Source organism: Melopsittacus undulatus, chromosome 2, assembly GCF_012275295.1.
Source record: "Melopsittacus undulatus isolate bMelUnd1 chromosome 2, bMelUnd1.mat.Z, whole genome shotgun sequence".
In the NCBI taxonomy this organism is placed as follows: Eukaryota; Metazoa; Chordata; class Aves; order Psittaciformes; family Psittaculidae; genus Melopsittacus; species Melopsittacus undulatus.
In genome coordinates, this window is record NC_047528.1 from 61,421,922 (window position 1) to 61,448,067 (window position 26,146).

At 36.6% G+C, this 26,146-nt stretch overlaps 1 protein-coding gene across 1 annotated transcript in view; it reads right to left on the reverse strand.

The window, feature by feature from the left end:
* Window positions 1-7,451: 7,451 nt before the first annotated feature.
* CCDC138 (coiled-coil domain containing 138) overlaps window positions 7,452-26,146 on the reverse strand; it is a 37,377-nt gene continuing 18,682 nt past the window's right edge. The window contains exons 13-15 of the mRNA XM_031051182.2: window positions 23,911-24,087; window positions 10,091-10,229; window positions 7,452-9,525 (exon numbers count right to left, since the gene is read on the reverse strand). Of these exons, the coding sequence (XP_030907042.2) occupies window positions 9,354-9,525; window positions 10,091-10,229; window positions 23,911-24,087 (488 nt within the window). The 3' untranslated portion in view covers window positions 7,452-9,353. The remainder of the gene's footprint in view (window positions 9,526-10,090; window positions 10,230-23,910; window positions 24,088-26,146) is intronic.

The window sequence follows — 26,146 nt, forward strand, 5'->3', positions numbered from 1 at the left end:
TTGATTAAATCATATATTGTCTTATAACTCTGTAATTAAATGAGTTTGCAAAGGGCTAGTAGGCACATTCCTGTGGTATGGGAGTGCCTAGATAACATACATGAAAGAACCTTTGCATTCCTGTAGGATACTGCTTCTCTGCATCACACTTTGGAATCTTTTGAAGCAGAAACAATTTTGCCAATGTAGTTTTGGTTAAAAATTTGACCTCGTAAGTATTACAAAAACACCAAACTCCTTGCAACTCCATGAAGAAACTGTAAGTTATATATGTACTGAGAGCTGGTACAGACTGTGAGACTGGTGAGTAATCGCACAGTAGCAATACTCTCTCATAAATGTGTTTTCATTTTGCATTCTGAAATTAGCAGTACTGCATCACATTATCAGAGATCATAACTGGAAGCTTTCACTGCATGACAGGATAATTATGTCCATCCCATCTCAGGCTGCACTGGTGAGACCGCCAGCAGAACCACTAGCTTCTACAAAACACAGAGCACCAAGCTGCATTTCTCCCAGAGCCTTGTGACTAAGCTAAGACTTGCACAGTATTTCATAGAGATCTAACATTTTCTAAATGGACAAAACACTGCCCTACTTTAAAAACAGTTTGGGGTTTTGTTTATTCAGCTTCATTTGCTGGTTTCAGCATGATGAATGCATCCTTGTTCCATTAAGGGAACAAGAATGTTAACATTAAAGGAGAGAAAGGCTTGAAAAACCTCAACAAAAGCTTTGAGCTTCACAGATGGTTGGGAGGAACTGATGTTCTGAGTTTCACTTTACTGTCTTTTTGCTTCCTGCACTCTATGTGCAGAAGTTAACAAAGCATGAGAACACTCTAGCAGACATTGCTGCATCTAAACACATCACTGCCCAAAAGGCTTGAGCATTCTCTGCTTTAATGTGCTTATAGACAGCCACTCAAAGGAGAAACTTCAGCTTCTTAGATTTAACTTGAAGAGCAGAAACTCAGATCTGCATAAAATACTCATTTCCTTCAATTGTGCAAAATAAAAACACAAAACACAGGAACATAAAAACCAAACCACCTGAGAACTTCTGTGGGGATGTCATCCTTGTTTCAATTTTTGCTTCTTTTTAGGTTTATCATTTTTATGTTTTTTTATTCATCTGCAGTGCTTCCAGCACACTGCAATGTACCTGCAGGGAGATTCATCTTGCACTAAAGCAAACATCTAAAATAATCAAGGTGGATTGCATCCACAAACTACAGGCTATAGTGTCTCAAGACTATGCCTGGAGTGACAAGCTTTGATGTATACAGTTATTCTACAGATGTCAAAGGTTGGATGAGTTTAGTCTTACCAAGTAACCAAGCAAGTTCAGGTGTGTGACTGTGTCTCAGTCCAGTAACATTTCTGAAACCACTGCAGTAGGTAGCACAGAATGAAGATGAACTTGAACCCATTACAAATGATGGTAATTGGTGTTCTGGTTTGAGGAATTATTGGATCAGATGAATGTTTAAGGTGGGCTTAAGGTTAATGTCTCTGGAACTGTGTAATAATATTCATAGTATTTACAGCAAATCTGGCTCATATAAGGTTAAAGTTATGACTGACTGCTGCCCTAGGTACGGTAAGTAATCTTCAACAGGAACTTAAACAGAACTTTCTGAAGCATTTCTGAAGAATTTTCATGTGAGAACATTAAAGATGTTAAATTGTCACAGTGACTTTACCTCAATATAAGCACATTTTTTACCACACAATCTTAAAACAAGCTCACTTCAAGAATCCAAACCCTGAAGAAACTATGACCACCCTTGTTTCAAAGTGGCTCTTTTCCTCTCCGTTTTCTTTAGAGAAGATATCAATCCTGCCTTTGCTGTAGAGAAACCACTTTGTATTTTTGATTTTAGAAAAGATATTTTTCATCTCCTGGCAGCACTTCTTTAGGAATTGGTCGCTATTTTGGTCTGAGCTTTTTAAGCTAATGCTGAAAAAACACTCAACAGGGATCCGAATCACAGAATCATAGTGTAGTTTGTGTTGGAAGAGACCTTTAAAAATCATCTAGTCCAAACCCCCTGTAATGAGCCCAGACATCTTTGACTAGATCAAGTTGCTCAGAACCACATCCAGCCTGGCCTTGAATGTCTCCAGGGATGTAGCATCTACCACCTCTCTGGGCCATTTGTTCCTGTGAATCACCACTCTCATTGCAAAAATTTTCTTCCTTATAACCTGTTTAAATCTTCCCTCTTTTAGTTTAAAACCATAACCCATGCCCTGCTAAAAGTCTCTCCCCATCTTTCTTACAGGGCCCTTTGAAGTACTGTAAGGCCACAGTAAGAAGACTGGGAAGTCTTCTCTTTTCCAGACTGAACAACCCTAATTCTCTGGAAAAAGATCAGTTACAGTACAATATTATATTCCTTTAAAAGGAAGGCTGCCTTTTCACAATAGAGTGGAAAGGCCACTGTTTTACCTGGTTCTAACTGCCACAAACTGTCTCAAGCTTTTCCTCTGGGCTGATTAAAAGCTTGTGCCTTTCTTCCGAGCAAAAAAGCACACCAGCAGCAAGAGCAGCTGCAAGAATGTAAGGTGGGAAAGGCTAGGAGGCAAAATGAGAAAGAAGACTGCAGCACAGCAAGGAAAGGGGGACCACTGCTAAAGGCAGGAGCAGGTACAGGACAAAGCCTCAAATAGTTGTGATTGATACAAAGATTAATGTTTCTGGGAGTCAGAGGAGACACACAGAAATTGCTGCAAAGAGAAAGCTACTAGAGTTGGAATTAAAATTAAGACCCAACCCCTAAGGAAATGAGAAGGTTAGAAGGAAAATTATCAACAAGACATTTTATTTCCTTTTTGATGTACTTTTTTTCTTACAAGCTAATTATTCTTCTTTATACTCTGATAAAACCCAGCTTTCAAGTTGAAAAGAACCTTTAAGTCCTTGGAAATACTTACTTAAAATAAAAGACTTAAGAGCTGCATACAAATCTCTGGTCAACTCATGGTTTTGCTTCAAGAACTTCTACAGCTTGTGTTGTGGACACTGTAAAAACAACATAACCGATTTTTTCTTTTGCTTTACACCAGCAGGCCTTACTAGAGAGAGTGCTTAACTGTGTGTCTCTAAATAAACCTAGTCCCTACTCCATCACTAGCCTTTTGGATTACTTTGCGGAAAGTTCTCCCAGGCAAGACTAATACTTTCTACCTTGCAAGACCTTTCTCATCTAACCCCAGCTTCCTAGCCTGACTAGTATTGTCTCATTTTTTCCTTATAGAAACTTGCTGGATTTTCAGCCTCTCCTGATCTTAGTTTGCAGACAGGAACTGCCATATCCATAATGTTTGACAACTGATGGTCCTGGTTTCATTACATTAATAAAAAGAAACAACAGAGGTAAGGTGGGCTGAAAAGGATGGGCGTCTGCTTTGCAGCCTAAAGCAACGGCAGCAAACTGCCTCCATGTTCTATAACTTAGAATTACTAATGAACAAAAAGATCATATGTGTAAATGCCCAGGAGTACAGGTTGAAATGGGTTGAAGCTGAAAAAGCTTGCTAGTTCAATATCTTCCTGTTCAACTCAAAGTCTCATACAGCCTTGTTATAAGGAGGGTATAGTTAGGAGAAAAAAACCTTACTGCTGCAGCTGAAAATCATGACCCAAAGCTAAAACAATGATTCCTGTATGCAGCAGTCATTCTTCTGCAAGCAACCTCTATACTCCTCTGTGATAATGAAAAGCAAAGAGAGCTCATGCTCTTACTATGTATTGGATAGGCTTCCTAGTGCATATTCCAGTAAATATATTAATATAAACAGGGTAAGAATGCACTGCCTTGGTTTATATCTAGTTCTAGACACATAATATTGCATATATATTCTTTTTCACCCACATCCAAATAAGCTTTTCTGATTATTTATTGAGATATGAGTTATAATGCACAACACTTGTTACCTCAGGCATTAATTTATCACTATCAACCACTCTTTGAGGACAGAAAAATGTTGATTCCTTTTTGCCAGTGTTCTGTGAAACTAGACTGTCTGAATACTTATGGAAGAATGATAAGTAGCCTTTGCATGCTCTGCTGCAGAAGACGCCAGTGATTAGCTGTTACACAGGTCATACACAAGGCATCCCATTTGTCCATCACCTTTTAAAAAAGAAAATAGAAGTTTTTTTTTCTGTTGTAGTTAAGGCTTCTTTACAAGCAAGCTTGTAATAGGATTCAAGTTAGTATTGCAAAGCAATTCAGGAATACACAATGATATTCAAATTCAATCCACCACACAGAAGTAAATGAAAAATCAGGAGATAACGCTGAAGACCAATGAGTAGAGAGACAACTGAAACAGGAAGGAAGCTGAGTTAGGATTCTGTTTCTGGAATTTGGCCTTGTTGTGCAAGGTTGCTGTGAAAAAAATTAGTCATGCTTCAGTGTGGAGGAGGACAGAGCAAGAGGACATCAAACTGCTGCATTGTGGGGAGGAACGTGGAACAGAGAAAATCTGTTTATTTGCATTCCTTATATAAATAGCTCCTGAATCTACATACCAGAATACTATTTCTTCTGAAGGACAAAACCAGTCTGGCAACGCTAGTTACCTCTGACCTTCTTCAAAGGCATACTACTTCTCCAAAAAGCTGATGTGTGGGTGGAGTATTATGCTCCTGTTTGAAACTCTATCACATACTTTTTTTCCTGTAAGGTGGATAGATTATTTATTTTCTCCACAACTAACTGCAGTGAAAATGCCATTTAATGGAGCTGAAGATGACCTTAAAGTCAATGTATTAAAAGCTGAGCTTTCATAGCTTCTGTTGTTAGTAGTATCATGGCTAATGCGTTTGTAGCCCTATGTTACGTATGTCTGCCAGAGCAGCCACTTCCCATTAAGTAGCAGTGATCAGAGAAATGCGGTCTTTTCTGGGAGATACTCCTTGGTATCCATCTAAATATCCTTGAGTAATGCACACAGAGAAGAACTGATTCTCTCAGTGTGACTTTAGAGATCAGAATGTCTTGTGCCTGTCTTGTTAAATTTTGACTCAGGACCATTCATTCAAAAAAAAAGGAGGTACAAGTTAAAACAGTAAGTGGTTTTGTTCAAAGTTCTCTCTTCTAGTAGTGATCAGGTAGCCAAATATACAAGACACTTGCTTTCAAAATTATGCAAAAAACCAGAAGTCTAATAAACAGGAAAGTTCCTAAGGATGGTCAGAAGATGGCATTAAAGCTTTCATCAGCCCCTAATGCTCACTGTTGACGATGGATAGCGGTGGTTTTGACAGAGCACAAATCAAGAGTCAGTATAGCACATGAAGATGCCTTTGTCCGCCACAGCATTTCTTGAGGGGATGTCAAAGGTAGGATCACAACACTGTACAGCACTATTACTTTCACAATAATTTTTGTTTTTAAAATGTGTCAGCATTATATCATGAAGAGAAGCACAAGGGGTCACTGCTTTGCCATTGTAGTTCCTCTAACCATTTGGAAAGTAGAAGACTACCAGATTGTTTCATAGATCATATTTGCAGGCTTTCTGGACTATGTTTAAATACGTCATCCTGAAGACAAATGCTTTCTACCAGACCATTAATCCCTGAAGCTGTATAAGTTTTAGGTGAAAAATTCAGTATATAATTAAAGGATCCAGTGTCATAACTCTGAATTATAAGCTTCTTTTAAATCTGGTCTGGTAAGTTAAATCATACATTTTAGACATTGATGCTGATCATGAATAAAAGTTCATAAAAAATATGTTGCCTTCAGCATACTTTTACCTTCCAGGTTAATTTATCTGCTATAAGAAATGTTTCCCCATAATATATTGAATTCAGTTATAGAACTTTAGAATGATGCATGTTAAGGAGAACTGGAACCTAACTGTGAAATCCCACTTTAAGAGACAGACCTTTTATCTGCTGGTGAAACTCACAAATATGAAGAAACAGAGCAAAAACGTGCACGATTGGCTAATATTCATTTGCTTTATTTAAATCTGTCAGGCTTCTGCAAATACAACAGTACCAACATCCCCAAATACAACTGTCCACCCTGAACAATCTTTCTTACAGATCTGCCAAATCTAGACTTCGTAGATCAGGTCTGAAGCACTGTCTTGCCCATTTACCAATAGGAAGCCTTTGATAAACAGTGAGGAGATGACAATTCTACAATAGATGTGTGTTTGTAACAAAAAAAAAAAAAAGAAAAATCATTTCTCTTCAGCTTTGGTAGCCTTTTCTGTGATGAAAACTACCCTAACACAAGCATATGCAATCCTCTTGCTAACTTTCCCAATGGTGACTCTCACAGCTGTTCCAAATACAGCAACACAAAACTGTGGGTCAATTCTCAATCTTCCTTTAAAATGGCAGATTATGACTACCAGAAGCTTTCTTAATTTCATGCCAGTAATGGTATTTGATCACTTCTGGAGACCGATACGCAAGCAAGATTATAGCTAGTTTGAAGCTACATGTTCTGACACATCAGCTGCCTGCTCCCAGGAAGTGTGCAGGTCCCTGTCTTTCTTTTAAAAAAACCACAAAAGACAGTAGGGAATGCAAATGATTTCCTCTGTTCCCCTTCCCCAGAGACTGCGAAGATGCCTCGGAGGAACATCAACAGGATGGGGATGCTTGTCAAGGCCAGATCATGGACTGGTGTGGACAATGGGGGTGGACTGGCCCACAAGATTGATGTTCAAGACAGTGCAACCAGCAGGTGTGTACAAAATTTGATATACCAAATGATTAGAAGCAGAAACACAGAAATAACAGTGATTTTGGAATAGTATTTATCATAGTACATATTTCAACCTCCTAATGACAAAGGCAAGCCAGATTATCTACGCTTCTAACATAGACATCATAAGCTACTCTAGATAATCAATTACAAATCAAAACAGAATAATCTAAAATCTTCATTTCAGTTTATTATTTTTGATCATTTTAGTTTCATTTTTGGTAGACTGACATTTACATTCCTTGAAGTCTCTGATCCTGAAAACACATTGTAAGACATTCTTTTCACTTGTATTTATAGTCTGCACGTACCATAAACCCATGCACGTTTAAAGATGCAATTCAACACCAACTGAAAATCTGATAGCGAATAAAACAGATTCCAAAGTCATCATTTTGCCTTTCTAGATATTAGAAGGCTTCATATATATCTCCACCTTAACAGGGATTGATTAGTAATAAATTTTGGAAAAAACATGGCATGCTATATATTCTTCAAATATCTTCACTGAAAAATTTTATGGGTGTACTAAGGAACTACTCTAAGTTATCTGTCAACAACTGGCTTAAAAAAAAAAATCACTTCTACCATCACATATGACTCTACTAGAGTGTATTTGTGAGTCTAATTTTTAGCAAAGAATTACCCTGCATCAAAAAATAACATGCACGTTTTGGAACTTTACTAGAGCTTTTTTATTTAAGGAAGTATCTATTCTTCAAAAGACACTTCATAATTAATTTATTTCTTTATTCCTGATACTTTTTGTTTACTGTTATATGAATGTTAAATCAAGAACTTCTATTTTTCTTTACAGCTCTGTTAAAATTTACCTAAGATCAAAATCATTTGTCTTATTCTTAGTTCATCAATCAATTTAATTGCATTAATATGTAACAGATTCAAAAATATTTTTTTGCATTTTAACAGAAACATTCTAGATCATAAAAATTTGAATGGTGATTCATCTTGTCAGACTGTAAATCCCACTGAAAACACAAGGGACCCATCATAAAAGCTACATCATACTCTTTTACTGCATTACCATTGCAATTATTAGATGAACACACAGTGTTAAACTGGTACCACAAAAAAGGTTAGATTAACAAACCACAGTGATGAAGCCTGAAAGTCATAAGCACAATCAACATTCCTGTGAATGCAGGAAACCTAACAACTTTCTATAGCTTTTTTTAATTATTTATTTTCTAGTATTTTTAATAACCAAGTGGATGGAGAAGCACATGAGGACTGGGAACACACCTCCTAAATAAGAGGGTTTTGTCTCCAGCCAAAGATACAAGCAAGCTTTTGCACTTCGGGTAAATCCGATGAAATTCTGAATTGCCTGATGAAGAAATCCTATTCCAAAACATAACCCACTGTCAGAAAAAGCTTTTAGCTATTATTAGTGTGATTTAAAAATTACCTAGAATTCATTTCCTGCCCAAAGAGTACGCATTACTTGTTCTCTCTTCTGGACATATGCCGTGCCAAATGTAGCGTAGACTCCTTTCATAGGAAAGCTTGTTAGAAACACAACTCACATTGCTAGAAAAATATCTGCATTTAGAATTCAACTTCAAAGACTCAGTTCAAAGAGTTCTGGTAAAAAATACAAAGGAAAACCAAGGGGGAAAAAAAAAGTATGGAACTGAGAAGTAAACCACTCTGAAGTTTTATACTGCCAGTCTTAGTGGAAAACTAATATACAGCAGATCTTTAAATTTTAACCAGAGCCTCAATTTTACAATTAAAAAGTTTCAGTAATTACAGTACAAATCAGAAATCAGAAGACTAAGTTGAATTTTTAAGTAGTATCCTATTTCCTACGTGCAAGAACTTCTGAACACTGAACTGTGGCAGACGAAAAGTATATTCATTACATGCAGAAATGTGGGTACTATGAGGATTATACTGCAAATTAAAACAAAATATAGCAGAAATAACAAAATAAAGTATTTTACATTGGGGACTACTATTACCAGGCATTTGAAGGAATGTTTTTATTTACATTTGCAGAGATATTACAACCCAAAGTGACAGTAGAAATTCTTACAAAACAGGATAAAATACTGTTATATATATACATATAAAAAACACCCAAACACTACGGCATTTTGAAATTAAACCAAAAATATTCTCATTCAATACATCTAGTTTTGTTAAACCATATTATGACTCTAATTATCTCAAAAGTTAATTTGCTAAGATACTTGTCTGTTACTTATCAATCATAAAATAAGTAAATGAATTTATAAAACTCTCTGAAGAGTCAAAGGAAACCAAGATTCATACCTGTAAGGAAATGTTGGTATTTCTGATCTGCTGACTCAAGGGATCCAGTTCCTTAGGGTACATGAATCATTCAGATCAGAAGCATTATTTTCATTTCTTTCAATGAAGAAAGCCATTTAACATTTTCATTTTCCTTTTCATGAGTGAGGGAAATATTAATGAGATTCCACACAATACAGAGTAACTTATCCAGTACTGAGATTCTGCTTAATTAATTTACACAAAACAGTAAGAAAACCCCTCCAAATTTCAAGTAACATAAACTGCTGGTAAAAGTCATACAGAACAAAAATTAGATTGAATGATGGTGCTAGTGACTTGTGCTTAAACTGGAGGTAAGAGAGTTACTCCTTGACAATCCCAAATTTAACAGAATTGAGTTGAGGTTTATGCAGAGGAAAACATGATCTGGATTTGTAGTCCTGTGCAGTTCTTGGATCATTTGGTGAAGAGTAAACATTTCAAACATCTTCTTATTACTTCTGCAAAAGATTTTACATACAATAGTTGTCAATTTAAAATTGAGAGGTTTCATCTAAACGTTCAAGATTCTACAGAAAATGGTATTTTTAATGAAGAAAAATTTGCATTACATTGGGAGTTTCATATAAGTCTTCTACATTCCGTATAATGTCTCTAAGCAGAAGGTTATAAATACATGGTGAGAAAAATCTTGTCAAAAGTCACAAAAAAATATACTTTCACTTGAGTAAGTGAACATGTAGTATAATGAAAGCTCAAAGAAAGGCTATAACAGGGTTTCACACTCGTGAAAAGTTTCTAAAAGCAACAAATTAAGATTTTTTAATTTTACTTTTAGTACCTTTCCAGTGCAATTTATAGAATCATAGAATGGTTTGGGCTGGAAGGGACCTTAAAGATCATCTAATTCCAACCCCACCTGCTAACAGAGAGCATCCAGCATTGTCTATGGTGGAGCAAATAAACAGCAAAACAGAGATGAGTTTTTGAAAAAGGAGAAAAATAAAAGTCCTTGAGTTTGCTGATCTAATAATAACTAACAGAATAATAGTAGTAAAGAATTACTTTATCCTGGAGAGTTTTTGCAGTATCACACAGAGCTTTTCCAAAATCTGAGTATCTAGCTTAGAACTTCGAAGCAAAAGAGAGCAAGTTCGGAAGAAGGATTCATTACTGCAGGCTTCCAGGAAAGGCTGTACAGAATCTGTAAAAGAAAACAATTAAAATCTATATTACACAGCTCAGTGCAGGGAAAAGTTAAATAGTTGTTACATAGATTTAAAAGGCTTTAAGTGCCTCATGTTGTGCAACTATTAGAAGCACGAAATAATTCAGTTTATGCAGAGCATGTGATGCAAAACTCAGGTAAAACTAAGAACTGGAAAAAAATGCAAGTTCCATGGAGTTCTGACATTTCCAACCCTTGTGTTAAAACAAGGCTTATTCCCTTGAGAACAAAGGAAAACAGGAAACACAACAATTTTAAACTCAAAAATTCTTATCTTGAATGTGCTTACTCAGTGCTCATTTATCATGGTTATTTCCTTTTGATCATGTGAGGGGAACATTAAGCTGTGCAAAAAGACTCAGAAGGAAATACTTTAAGCTGCTGCAAATCACATGGACAGGGACAGTACATGTAGAACCTAATGTGATACCTGAGAGCCTTTCATTATCAAAATACTGTCACTGTACTCTTTTTCAAGACAGGCAAAGTAACACTTGAGAGGTAAAAGGGCTGGATAAGAACACTTCAATACATTTAAACACCAACAAAACTCCCTTAAAATAGTGGATGAGTTTCCAAATCACATTGAACATTTCCCTCTATCCTACTCCTCAAAATCAAATCACTTCTGAAAAAGGTTAAATCTGTTCCATTGTTATGTCATTCTTGGTTCTGATATTAATTTATAGTAAAAATAAAGAAAATAAGTAATAACTGATTCTTTTTGTTAAAATGAATAGTCTTTCACATAGCATAAGGCATTTGCATCAGCAGAATACACATTAGGAAAACATTTTAATGTTTTTATGTTAAAAATATTTTTTTTATTTTGTATGTGTTATACTTAATAAGACATTGCACTATGCAAATTACAGCATAAACCAATAAACACAGACATTAAAAAAGTCTTTGTACATATGCTGAATACTGTAATTTATAAATAGGGTGTCAAAATGCTTTTATCAGTACAGAGAGGATGGATGTATCTTTTGGTCAAAATTTTCCCCTTCCTTGGTGCAAGGACAAACAACTTACTAAATATAAGTAGTAGCCTTGGAGTGAATTCAAGTTTTAATTTATTTCAGGATGCTTACTGATACAAAATGAAAAGAAATGCCACAGAAAAGCTGTTCAGAACAGGGGCCAAAAAAAAAGAATTAACTTGGCAATTAAAGTGAGCTTGAGAGCCTAAAGAACTAATTGTCAACAAGGACACAGTAATTCCTAGACCTTACTGTTAGGAAGATCTTTCAAAACCGGTATTTTATGCTGCAGAAGGTATTATTTTTCAGAAATTGTGATATCAAAAACTCAGGGCTACCTGTCAATAACAGCAAGCAGAAAATCCTTACATGGGTTCAGAGAGTGTGCTCTGTTAAGTGATACACAGCTGACATACACTCAAGAATCAGTGCTCTTTATTGAGCCACTGCTCTCTATAACAGAACTTTGAAGTATTAAGTACACACAGCAGTGTCTTAACCCTGGAAAAACAATTAACCCAGAAGTCACTTCTAGTATGATGCTATCATGCCTTAGTAAGTCTAACTTGTTACTATCCATAAGAAGAGGTGACAAAAATTATAAACAGAAATGGCAAATACACAAAGCACAATGAATACGATCCTACTATCTTAACAGTACTTCATATTAAAGCACTTCCATAACTTGAGAGTGTTTGAGGTAAACACTTCTATACCAGTACCAAGAAGAGATAACCTTCCCTAAAGCAAGAAAAACCTAGAACTATAAATTATGTTATCATAACTTTATAGAAATTATATAAAACTACAACTTTTAGAAATTCTTCTATAGCTTGCTAGGGCTTCTACAAATGACTGCCTATTTGCAAGAAACAGAAATGGTCCTATCTATCTGCATTGCACTAATGAAATCTGTTTTAACAACAAAAACTTGAGACACTATATCTTACATACAAAAGGTGAGAAAAGTGTAAAGAAATGTGTAAGAACATTGACATTCAAAAAGTAAATTGAAAAGAAAGGTTTTTCTTCTTTCCATTGCTTATTAAAACAAAATGCTTTAGAAACCTCTCATTTTACATGACTTCTGAATTAGTTGAATTCTGATTCATGAGAGATCTGAAGGTAACAAGTCTTGGGATGAAGAGGGCAGTCCTACAATTTATTCCTATAAAACTCCTTAAATAGTCATAAAATGCTTTCACAGTCCTTTTCTGCAGGGGTAAACAAATACCATTTCGGCTGACCTAGAGAATTCTTTGCTGCCTTGCTCTTACTGGTTCCTAAAAAATATTTCATTTAAAAATAATAATTAGATGCTGTAAGAATGTTTTGACTATGAAGTTTATGAACCAATGTAAAAGATATGCATTAATTTTAAGACAGGATTTTTATTATAAAACAGAAGAGTCAAAGTGGAAATAATTTTTAAAAGTTTGCAGAGTTCAATTATGCGCCCTGGTTTCAGCTGTAACACTTATTTTTCTTCCCAGTAGCTGGTTCAGTGTTGTGTTTCGGCTTTAGTCTGGGAAAAAAATGCTGATAACACACTGATGTTTTAGTTGTTTCTAAGTAATGCTTACTCCAGTCAAGGGACTTTTCAGTTTCATGCTCTGCCAGTGAGAAGGGGCACGGGAAGCTGGGAGGAAGCAAAGACCTGACCTGAACTAGCCAAAGGGGTATTCCATACCACAGCACATCATGCACAGTATATAAACAGGGGGAGTTACCTGGAAGGTCCAGATCACTGCTCCAGTCATGCTGGGTATAGGTCAGTGGGTGGAGAGCAATTGTACTGTGCATCACTTGGGTTTTCTGAGCTTTCATTTTTTCTCATTTCCTATTATTATTATTATTGTTATTGGTATTCTTTTTATTGTCACTATATTTTACTTTATTTTAGTTATTAAACTGTTCTTATCTCAACCCATGGAGTTTACATTCTTTTGATTCTCCTCCCCATCCCACCCGGAAGGGGAAAGGGGGAAGGGTGAGTGAACAGCTGCACAGCACTGAGTTACCGGCTGGGTTTAAAACATGACAATGTGAAAGCAAACTGATGAAGGCACACATTTAAAAGACACATGTTCTGTACATTCTTTATATATTCATTTCAGATAAGCTTTTGGAGAACATATTCTAAGTAATCAGAAAATGTACAAAATAAGCATCTGATTTAAATGCATGTCTAGCTGATGAGCTAAAAGAATATAAGCTTTACATTTTAAATATTTTGGAGCATTTTTAAATATTCTAGATCTGTACAGATTTTGTTTTTATTAACTATTTTAGAAAAACTAAATTGGAGTCCATCCTGACAGGACTTTGGCACAATTTAATCTGCAAAAGCCTTGCTGGTATCCTTCATAAAACTGCAGCATGTTGTAGCTGCATTAGCTTAACTTGATTGGTAGGCTGCTGTCTTGGTTTGAGCAGTAGCAGTCATTTTTCTCCTTCTTGGTAGCTGGTGCAGTGCTGTGTTTTGACTTTCGGGCTGAGAATGGTTGCTGATAGCAAGTATGTTTTGAGTTACTGCTCAAATGCTTGGTTTGTCCAAGGCCTTTTCTGAGCTCATGTTCTGCCAGGGAGGAGGGGAGGCCGGGAGGAAGGAGAGACAGGACACCTGACCCAGGCTAGCCAAAGAGGTATTCCATACCATAGCACATCATACCCAGCATGTAACTGGGAGAGACCCGGAAGGGCTGGAGCTCTGGGGGGATGGAGGAGGTATCGGTCGGTGCTCGGTCAGGCAGGGTGGAGTAAGTTATGGGTTGGTGGCTAGTGAGGTGTTGTATTCTCTTCACTTGTTATTGGCTTTATCATTATTACTTGTAGTAGTAATGGCAGTAGTGATTTGTGTTGTGCCTTAGCTATTAAACTGTCCTTATCTCAACCCGTGGGGGCTACATTCTTTGGATTCTCCTTCCTAATTCTCCGGGAGTTGGGGGAGCAAGAGGGGGAGTGAGTGAATGAGCTGTGTGTGGACTTGGTTTAAACCACGACAGCTGCAATGAACAATAAGCAACTTATTAATGTTGACAGAATTCATCTGAAATTTACCTTCAAAGTAATCAGTCATTCACAGCATAAAATCTCACCAGCTATAGTAAATTGGAAAATTCTGTTTTATACCAAAAGCTAAACCACTCAGAAAATGAAGACCGTCCAGAATGCCAACTCTAAGATCATGTTTTAACAAATTAATGATTGCAATTTTGCATCATTTCTAATTGCATGAGGATCTGCCAGGAGAATGGAGAACAGGTGACAGCAATGCAAGTGAGTCACACACCACTGTCTGCTAGCATGGAAAAGTTAACTAACAACTATGTATCATGGCAGAAACACTTAAAAGGAAGCAGTAATATCACATGTTGCTAATAACCAACTGTCTATAATACAGTCACCTGTATGACTTGAACAATTTGCTGAATTTAACTTTATTTCCTATAATCAGTAGCCAGGATGATCAGTGGTTAAAGCACTGTGGAGATAGGGTGACATTCCATTCAGCACAAGGCACCTCAAATGCAGATGTTTACATGGGTGATCCTGAGCTGAGGGAGCCCAAGCGGCATTTTCAGCTGGTCACCCAGTATGTGTTGACCTCAGTATGATCCGAATTACTCTGAAGTTTCCTACAGTATGCAAGATATTAATGCAGACATGAGACAGGACATATGGGAGACCAATACCATTCTCAAATGGCAGCTAAAGGTTACACCCACCAAAACAAAATGAAAAAAAGAAAATTTTAATAATAATAAAACCACAGGAATACTTATGTGACAAGACATGCCTGGAATAAAAAAAAAGCCTAGAAGAGGGGCCTCTAACTTGGAGGTCAGAAACTATGACAAGGATAGTATGAAAAGTAAAGGCAGACATCAGTAAGAAACAAAAATTTCTCCCAGCTATATACTTAAAAAGGTAGCAAGGTCATCTCACTAACCAGATGCACTAGAGATAAGCCGTGGGTGCAGCACACCAATGTTTGAGATATAGTGTGCTAGCAAGGTCCTTTGGTCTACTGTCTCAGGGGAAGCCAGGGATGGAGAACCATGTGTCAGCAAAGACACAAGGGTTACTGATGTGTTAGAAACTATACATCAACAGAAGTGCCTGGGAATTGTTATGTAGGAATTATAGCTTCCCCTGCAAAAAAGGTGGTGGGGTCAATAGCAAAACTGAAGTGCACCTACACCAGTGCATGCAGCATGTGCAACAAATAGGAGGAGCTGGAAGCCATTGTGCAGCAGGAAAATTATGAAATAGCTGCCATGACAGAAACATGGTGGGATGACTCCCACAAGTGGAGTGCTGCAATGGATGGTTATAAACTCTTCAGAAGAGACAGGCAAGGAAAGATAGGCCATGGGGTAGCCCTCTGTGTTAGGTAGCCCTAACACAGAGGGCTATAGCTTGATGATGGTGACAATAGGGTTGGGTAGTTTACGGCTAAGAATCTGGGGGAATGACAACATAGACATCATAGTGGGAGTCTATTACAGACCACCCAACCAGGATGAAGAAGCAGATGAAATATTCTATAAACATCTGGGAGAAATCTCACTGTCACTAACTCTTGTTCTCATGGGGGATTTCCACTTACCAGACGACTCCTGGAAGTACAATACAGCAAACTGTCAAGGAGCTTCCTACAGTGTGTGGAAGTAAACCTGCTGACACAGCTGGTGAGGGAGCCAACTATGGGAGGTGTGCCACTGGACCTGTTGTTTGTGAATAAAGAAGGACTTGTGATGGCTGGAGGCTGTCTTGGGCATAGAGAACACAAAATGAGTTTTCAGTTCTTGGAGAAGTAAGGAGAGGGTCAGCAGAACTGCTGCCTTGGGCTTCCAGGGGGCAGACTCTGGCCTTGTTGACAGAGTCGCAGTGGAGGCAGTCCTGAAGGGCAAAGGAATCCAGGATGGCTGGACATTCTTTAAGAAAGGAAATCTCAAAGGCACAGAAGCAGGCTATCGCTGCCCTCATGTGCAGAAAGATGAGCCAGTGGGGAAGACTGATCTGGCTGAACAGAGAGCTTGGGCTGGAACTCTGGGAAAAAGAAGAGAGTTTAAGACCTTCATAAGAAGGGGCAGGCCACTCAGGAGGACTACGAGGATGTCATGAGGTTGTGCAGGGAGAAAACTATAAGAGACAAAACCCAACTAGAAATTAATCAGTTTGCTGCCATAAAAGATAATAAAAAATGTTTCTATAAATATATTAGCAACAAAAACAGGGTTAAGGAAAATATTCATCCTTTATTGGGTGTGAGAGGAAACATAGTGACAAAGGCTGAGGAAAAGGCTGATGTACTCAATGCCCATTTTGCCTTAGTCTTTAATAGTCAGACCAGTTGTTCTCAGACTAACCTCCTGAGCTGGAAGACAGGAAGCAGAATGAAATCCCCATAATCCAAGGGAAAATGATCAGTGACTGCCACACCATTTAGACACACACAGTTATCTGGGGCCAGGTGGGATTCACCCAAGGGTACTGAGGGAGCTGGTGGAAGCGCTCACCAAGCCACTTTCCATCATTAATCAGCAGTCCTGGCTGACCAAGTTGGTCCCAGATGACCAAGTTGGTCCCAGCTAACTGGAGGTTACCAAATGTGATGCCAATCTACAAGAAGGACTAAAAGGAAGATCTCAGTGCCAAAAAAGTTATGGAGCAGATCATCTTGAGCGCCATCACGAGGCACATAGAGGACAACACATATTACATTGGAGAACATGACAGTTAGTAAAAGCACTGAAAGGTGTGTAGCTTATGGAAGTGGGTAAAAGCAAAACAAAATACTCCACCTTGAGAAGTGAATTTTAAATACTGATTCTTTAATTGTGTTTATTTAGTGTATTAATGACCCTGGCATGGAAACAGGTGTAGTCAAATGAAATTCCATGTTGGAATTGCTCATTTAGGTAACAGGTACAAAATAAATGAAAACCAGAATCATCTTACTTGCTGGAATAGCAGAAGAGTAAAGACAATACACTAGGAAGCAACAAACATTTTTCCTGTAAAATCACTAATTAGAAACATGAGAGGATGAAAACTTTTGGTGTGCTGATTGAATCTCAGTATGTCTGTGAGCAACTAACATGGTCTAACCATGAAAGACCTATTCTAATGAGGCCTGAGAGAAAAACCCACCATTTTACAAGTAACCTAGGTAGCATTATAAATTGAAACTATGGCATATTATGGGTTACTTTGCTAAAGAAACTAGAAAAAGTCTAATAAACTACCGGAGTTACTGAAGGAATCACAACTCTCTTACAGAGGACACCTAAAGGAACCTTGTTCCAACACCTTTTTTGTTAGATCTTGCCTGCCTTGTTTCCTCTGCTTTTGTATCTCCACACCTGTAATAACCAGCTCAGAACTAAGCACAGCACTTCAAAGTCAGTGACAAAGTCTAATAAGGAAGACTTTGCATAAATAAATGTAAACTGGCATAACCTGTGATTCTGTAAGGTCAGATTGCAAGTAAGCATGTAAACAAAGTCCAAACTCTGACAATGCATAGATGTTACTCAAACTGCACACTGTACTATCTACTTAAAAAAAAAAAGCCTTTATGAAATTATTTCAATTATGACATTGCTATAAATCCACCTTGAAAAGTCAGCTATGAAGTATAGTAGTTCTGCTAGTCAAATACAAAATAAAAACAACAAAAATGTGTGCAAACTTTTGGTGCACTTGCTTGCTTTCAGCAAATACACAGGTTGGTCCTAACATTATCACAGGCTGTATTTAACAGTTTGACATATTAATAGAGATATTTATCTGTGGTTAAAATATTAAACAGACATCTATTAATCCAACATAATTATTCGCTGTTTTCAGAAGAATGAGTAAAAAAATTACAAAGGTAAGACAGGATAATAGAGGAAGGATTTCCTTTTAAATAGTTTGTATTTCAATGTTTATCCCACATAAGCTGTAAATCATTCCATTTGCTATAGCTTCAAACACAGTTCCTCAGGATAATTTCACATCTGCCTTTCACACAGGTGAGGGGGAATCCTACCTTAGTATGGCTATTTACAGACTTGACATTTTTACCCTTTCAGGACTGCAGAATAAGCTCATTTGAAAAGTTTAATCCTGCAAAGTAACCAGGAAAGGTAATATGCTGAAAAATACATTTAAGTTTTAAACTGTTTAAGCATACAAGCAATTTTTACTTCATACCTTTATTGTTTGTAGCCTTTAAAGTCCCAAAATGCAAAACCTCAAGGGAACAAAAAAAAAAAAAAAAACAACCAGTAGGTTTGGGTTTCCCTAATAGATTCCAACCACTGATTTTTAGAAGCACTTGATCAACGTGAACTGTAGAATACCTAGCACTAGTCACGGAAGCATCCTAACACGAAGCAAGAGAGAGAGTGTTCATATATGCAGTCCACATTAAAAGATTCATAGTATCATAGAATGGTTTGGGTTGGAAGGGACCTTAACTTCAATTTACAAGTAAGTAATTACAACTTCTTGCTATGGAGACATATTTTATCTCCACTGGCTTAATTCCCCTGTAAAATGAGTAAATCTGGACACAGATTTGGTTATCCATGCCAATAATATTTTCTTCTAAAAAAAAAATAATTGTAAGTAAGGTTCAGTTAATGTTTAAATACAGCTCACTTCCGCAGTTGCTAAAACTCTTAAACAATGCTAATATGGTTAAGAAATCATACTTAGCCCTATGAGAATACATTTTAGAGTGAACATGAGAGTCATTTAGAGAACTTTTTTCCAGTATGCACTTGTGTATTTGTAAATAAGCACACACTAATGCAAAATGCTGGAGAGGGACTATTCGTTAGGGACTGTAGTGACAGGACAAGGGGTAACGGGTTGAAACTTAAACAGCAGAGGTTTAGACTGGATATAAGGAAGGAATTCTTTACTATTAGGGTGGTGAGGTACTGGAATGGGTTGCCCAGGGAGGTAGTGAATGCTCCATCCCTGGCAGTGTTCAAGACCAGGTTGGATGAAGCCTTGGGTGATATGGTTTAGTGTGATGTGTCCCTGCCCATGGCAGGGGGGTTGGAACTAGATGATCTTGAGGTCCTTTCCAATCCTAACTATTCTATGATTCTAAAATATTCTCTCTGTAAAACAGAAGTAAGCTTGAAGACAAAGTAAACATAAGGTTTAATAAAAGCAAAGGCCAGTGCTTGGTAATGTCTAATGAGCAAGTTTTGATTTCCTTGAATAAAGGTAAGGTTGGGAAAGGGGAATGTACTAATCTACCTGATAGAAGTTAGCCATCACTGCAGGAGGAATTTAAGAGATACTGTTCTTTGTGCAAAAGTGCAAAGGGTGAAACTGAGACAGGCAGCTCTGTGCTTGATATCAGATTTAACATAGCAGATCTCAAATCAAGCATGAATCAGACCACAGCTCAAGAGAGGTATTTTTGATAGGCGACTATAAATTCACTATATCCTTTGGAACCCTTTTAACTGATTCACAGGTGAAAAAAAAACACAGGAAGCTGCAAAAGAAGGGAGATGACAGGAACAACAGTATTCAACAAGACTGTATATGACACATATTCAACTACAGGGTGATTTAAAACTAATGATGTGGTGTTCTTCAACACCCACAGAGCAAATTTTCTTGCTGAGGTCATGCTATTTATTACTAGCTTGTTTCCCGAAAATGTTTCATGTCTGGCATCTAGGAATTCTCTTGAACAGAGTGCTGCAACTACTGTCCTAGAAACAAGATCTGTTGACAAAAGAAATTTGTAGTCTTGGGAAGAGAACTTGGGTATGAAGATACTCTGGAAGTCACTGGTGTCATACTGTAAAAAATTGGATGATTTAAAGGAGCTAGTAATTTATTTATTAAACTAATTTCACTAGTAATTTAAGTGGGAAATGATAAGTGTTTTGTTAAGCAATAACTACATTATAAGCCTTTTGACTAAACTGAAACATATCAGTATTTAGTGGCTAATACATTTTGTTGCCAAAATTTCAAAGGCAGTCGAAGCACTACATTTGTGGAGATCTATCACCAAGCACATTCAGAGTTTATCAAGAAACTAAATCTATTTCTGTGACAGTACTATCAGAGATGGTTTTGTTCTTACTTCTACCTTCAGACAGGTTCATAGCTTAAAGACAGGACTACAGACATCATGACTTGGTAGCCTGCTTTCCTTAACTAAGGTAAGAAAATCTTTGGCACTAAAATCTTTCATCCCTGTCAAAAGAGCAGGAATGTATCTCTTCCCCTTTTACTCAATGGGATGCAAGAAAGCTGTCTTTACAGACCACTTATTAGTTTCAAAGATCAAAAGAAGGATCAAGTTGAATCTTATGGCACTCATCTCAAGCCCCAGATCAAGCAAAATACCACCACCATTAAAAATACCCTGAAGGACTTGCTACCTTGATTCTGCTTTTAATCAGCCAGTCTTTACAGCAAAGGAAAGCTAGGCATTCTCCAAAAAAAAAAAAAAAAACATGGACTGAAATCCCAGTAATGGGTATGGAGAGCCAAATAAGAGACTGAAAATTATAAACCTGAACTGGCATTCATCCCATCTTACCATGACACAGAAACAATAATGATAGACAGCTACAGTGAAAATATAGCTAAAATGCTGCTTCAGTGCTGTGTTTCACTTGTATCAGCTACTGGAAGGGACATTTAAAATAAAAGGCTTAACAGGCTGAAATGGACCATTTATGCACCATTATGTACATTTTTAGATAAAAATACTAGCAGAATGTAGTAAGAGAACAGGGATAAAATACCTTTGTTGGTCTGATTTCCTATTGTCAGGTTCATAACAAGCTGTTAACTCTTCCAAATGGGGAATTTAAAATCAACCTGTTGCTTCCACTGAAGACAGACTAAACCAACTAGATTTCAACTTAGGTCACTGAGCTCATGTGAAGGAAAAGAATCACTCCAGCACGCAAAAGGCATGAAATAAAACAAATTATTTTAAATTACATTTTGTATCCTAAAAATTACCTACAACTCAATTTCAGCTACTTATAAAGTTTCTAGCTTAGGTTAAATGAAGCAAGTATTTACTAACAGAAAGCAAATGGTTAGGGTAAGAAGTCACTCAACTGCAAAGTTTCTTTCATCAAACAGCACCAAAAGAAGTGAACAGAATTCACAGAAGTACCAGAAGATGTAAAAGCCAAAGTTACAAGACTATTACAGCATGAACATAAACTGCAAGGGAAGTTCTTTTGTACCAGTAAGATGCACAATGGTAAGACTGTTAAATTTTAATTTGCCATTAAGATCTTGTACATTGATAGAAAACAGATGATACCAATGCCTCACCGCTTGCATTTGGCATCATATTTTCAGTAACTGAATGCCTCATCAGCACTGTCAGTGTTGTATGAACTCACAATGGAAACTTGGATCTTGGACCCACTGTACCACATCTACTCTAAAGCCAAAAGCAATGATACTGATCTAAAATGTGAAAATGTGCATACCAAAACCAAATCAGTCAACAGGCTTAAGCAGTACTGCAGACTGTTATAATGTTTAGCAACAGAAATATTCATCTTAGACTAGTAGGTACTTTCTTCATATGCAGCTTAAGTAATTTTCCTTAATATACGACAGAAATCTAAGTTTCATCTCTGGAACATGAGCAAGATATTTCTTACAGGGAAGAGAACCTATATGAGGACCTCAGACAAGCCTGGACTATACAGAACCATTGGCATTCATTGCTTACAATAACAGAAGGTACATGCAGTTACAGGGCAGAGTAGTACAACACAGTAGTTATTTCACACCTGATTCACACCTTTCAACCTAGGCAACTGAAATTTTAATCTTTAAAAATACTTAAAAAAAAAAACCCACACCCTTTTTTCCAACGTAATTTCAAATCATTTCAGCTCTGAAGGTAATATTTTTGAGCAAATATTTGAACACTCTAATTGAAAATTATTGCAGCAAGTTGAAAGAATGCCTGTGATTATGTATCTTACAGGACAAAAAAAAAAAAAGCTTAGATTTTGCCTCCTTTTGGTCAGATGCTGTCTTTTGGGGTAATAATATTGCATATTTTAGTATATGGCCAACTACCTACAGCTTTATATGTAAGGCTGCACACCAATACAGCATTAAAATAATAAATTCTTGTTTTAATCTAACACAGCAAGTTCTCTGAATATCCACTGCCACCTTCTAGTTTGTCTTTCAATGACTTCTTAATAGGACGCTTATACAGGAATGAAAATATCAAATTCCCACCAACAACACTACTTCTCATTGCTAACAATTTCTTGCAAAACACTATGTAATGGAAAAGAGCAGAACATGCCTATAACTACTGTACTGGCTATTTATTCTACTAAAGAGATAAGGCCCTGCATAAGGCTTTATTTCTCGGCAACTGGATATAAATTCTCAAATGTCAATTCAATTAAACATTACTCCTCCCCCCTGATTTCACATATAATACATCTTCTCTGAGAAGCAACAAGGCAAAATGCGAGTCACAATGTATCTCCACTATTCTTCAAACTTCAGGTATTTAGTATATCTCAATGACTACTTCTAGATAACAGAAGATGTACTGTTATTAATTGGCATTACCCAAAGCAATATCAGACACCATCCACCTTGCTCAGCTTAGTTTTGTGCATACAACTATCTTTCCTAGTCACTTTACCAATCATAGTTATGACTATTAGGAAGAATACTTCAGTATAAGACCACACTAACTACATATCCGAAAGAGAGCCTGCAAGTAAGATTAAAACTTTAGTTTAATATTTCTGCCACTCACATCAGTACAAAATGGCTTTTTAACTCAATGCTGTTCCATCCCAAGTCAAAAATGCTTGCTATTCTTACCACTATAATGCCTGGTAACAAAATACTTCCAAAATAACAACATACATTTTAAAAATAGTAATAGCAGCAGCCCCTTCCCCTTTTCTGTTCTAGAAGACAGTGAGTAATTCCTATCTTAAAAAAAACCCTACCCAAACCAGTCAGAAGGTTTATTCAACATGGCACTGGAATGCTTCACTACCTTCATATGTTCATCCAGTTCTTTATCAACTGATTCTTAGCCTGTATCACTTGGAAAAGTGCTGTGACAAATGAGATTATAAACCCTTTACAGGATGACAGCACAGTAAAATTCAGCAAAACATGACCATCTCTTCCAGAAAGGCCATTTCCAATTATCAGAAACTAAAAAATGACTGGGGATGAACTGTTCATCAAACTAGAAAAAGAAATTAAATAAAGTCTATTTTTTATCTCCACCTGCTGACAGGTTTTCAATGATATGGTTTCCTTGGCACAGCCTGACTTCAAAGAAAAACATCTGCAAGGTAATTCAGTGGAATAAATGGAAAAGCCAACCTAAAAATAGCAATGAAAAAATTTCACATCAATAAATAGAAAGCAATCAGGACAAAATATAAAGCATAGGCATGTAGACAGAAAAGAGAAGACAAGACAACTCAGAGAAAGACAATTTAGAAACACATTTTATGTCTCTGATTAATTTACATGATACAAACAAATTCTAATACTAGATTAAAATATTTACACAGAATTCTGTTATTTTTCACGCTGTATTTCTGCTTACTTTACCTGTTTTCATAATGATTATATTTTTATTTTTATTAATTATCAAAATTTACCAGATTCTGTGGTCATCTGAAGTAATCCATCAAGAGCAATGGAAAGCAGACCTCTACTGGATACTTTTAAGTGACTTAATATAATAGGCACACACTGGTATTCCAAAAATAAGGCCTTCCCTTCATCTGTCTTCAAGTCTGTTCTAAGGGAATCAAACGCCTGAGCCAGGTAATCCACTGTAAAACATCAGAATAAAAGCAGTAAAACTTCTATAATATAGCACCATTAAGCAATATGTGAACAACTATCCTGAAAGTTACTTTTTCAGTAACTCTCGGCAAGTTAAATGGCTGAAAATATTAAATTTTATTTTTATTTAAAGACATTATCTTTGTTTTTATTCCCTAACATTTTATTGTGAGGAAAAAGACAAACTACAACTCATATGAAGAAAAATATACTTACAAATTGCTTAAGAGAAAATTACAAGCTTGCATAGTTTGAGACAATGTTAGTTTCAGCATTTGTGAAACTCTTATTAAAGGAGCTAAGGGCTGATTTGTCTGAAGAAGAGCAATTAATTTCATAAATTATATAATGGTTAGGGTTGGAAAGGACCTTAAGATTATCTAGTTCCAAACCCCTTGCCATGGGTAGGAATGCCTCACATTAGACCATGCTGTCCAACAGCACCTACTCCGATTCCTCCTATAACAGCCGTAGTTTAAGCTTCAGTGCACACATTTTATATACGCGTCCATTGTGGAGTTCACTAAATTATATGCGGAACGTAGATTAAGTGAACCAATCCAATTTTCTTAATTTCCTGATGTCAGATCTTTCTTAGTATCTTGGAACAGCATCGATCATCTGGAGCACGGAAAATTAAGTACAGGGAAACAATTCTGTAGCAAAAGTTTAACTACAGTGCCATCTGCTGGATACGGACTCTGAAGCAAATGGGATCTACATTCAAAACGAATGTGCTACTTTATCACTAGATCATTAGTGCCATGTGGTCACAGTGATTAAAATTCATACATAGTGATATTCGACATATGTTTAACAATGAAACTTATTTTCCCTGTTACAGAAGACAGCAGAAAAAGCAACCATGAGAAACTAAACTAATTAATTCTGATCAAGAGCATTCATCTGCTTAGGTTAAGTCTCTGCAATAACTATTTTTTTGTCTTGCAATTCTTTTTTATCATTTTTATCAAACATTTCTAGAAATGTGAGTCTCAATTTAAGAGTAATTATCATGCTTCACCAAAATATCTTGACTGAAATAGTTTCCTCTGACAGCTGAAATACTGCGTTTGTTCATTAATGATGTCAAGGGTGGATTTCCACCATGTTTGTATCTGATATTTACTGTAGAGACCCACAATACAAATACTGCAAAGTTAAGCATAAAGGCATACTCATCTGCTCAACCAGATAATTCAGAAATATGACTGCTATGAACAAGAACACTGTTCATTACCTATGGATTTAAAATCTTTGGCACCCCTGTTTAGTGTCACTCACTATGCCAGCGATTGAAGCAATTTTGTGGTGCAGACCTCTGCTGCCTAAGAAATAGCCAAAAATTCATAACATATTTCATGCAAGAGACTGAAAAAAAGATCAGATGCCAAAGTAGGCATTAGATTTTGACATTCTGGCATGGTTTTCAAACAATACCTTGAAAATTAACATCTCTGTAATCTGCCTCCATTTCTTTGTTTGACTAGCAGAAGGGGATATGTTAGTAGTAACAACGTTTTTAAATAGAAACCATTCTGATTAAAAGAGATAGCAAAAACAGAATTAATGAATAATTTAAATTGGAATCTAGTCCAACCCTCCAGCTCAAGGTAAGATGGTCTCTGAAGTTAGGTCAGCCTGCTCAAGTCGTAACCCCACTTAAAACTACTTGCTATCAAAATGATCTGTGCTTTCAAAATGTCTTTGAAAGGGAAAAATAAGTGGTTAGCATCATAAACAGTTGGAAAAAGGTTATAGATACATTAATTCTTATGCTATCCCTGTAAAACTTATTCTTGCAGAAAATCCCAATTATGCAGCACCACAGTACTCCTAAGTAGCTGTAGGTAGACAATAATCACCTCTCACACCTGCTCTTGATGGTATATAATTAGTGTTTTCTGCCTGACTTTCATAAAAAGGATCTGTAACACCTCGCTTCCTATTTCCTTTGAACAGAGAAAAGGCTTCATAACTGAAGGCAGCAGTTAACAAATCAGCTGAGAGAACAGTTACTCTATTACTTGAGATACATTTTCCACA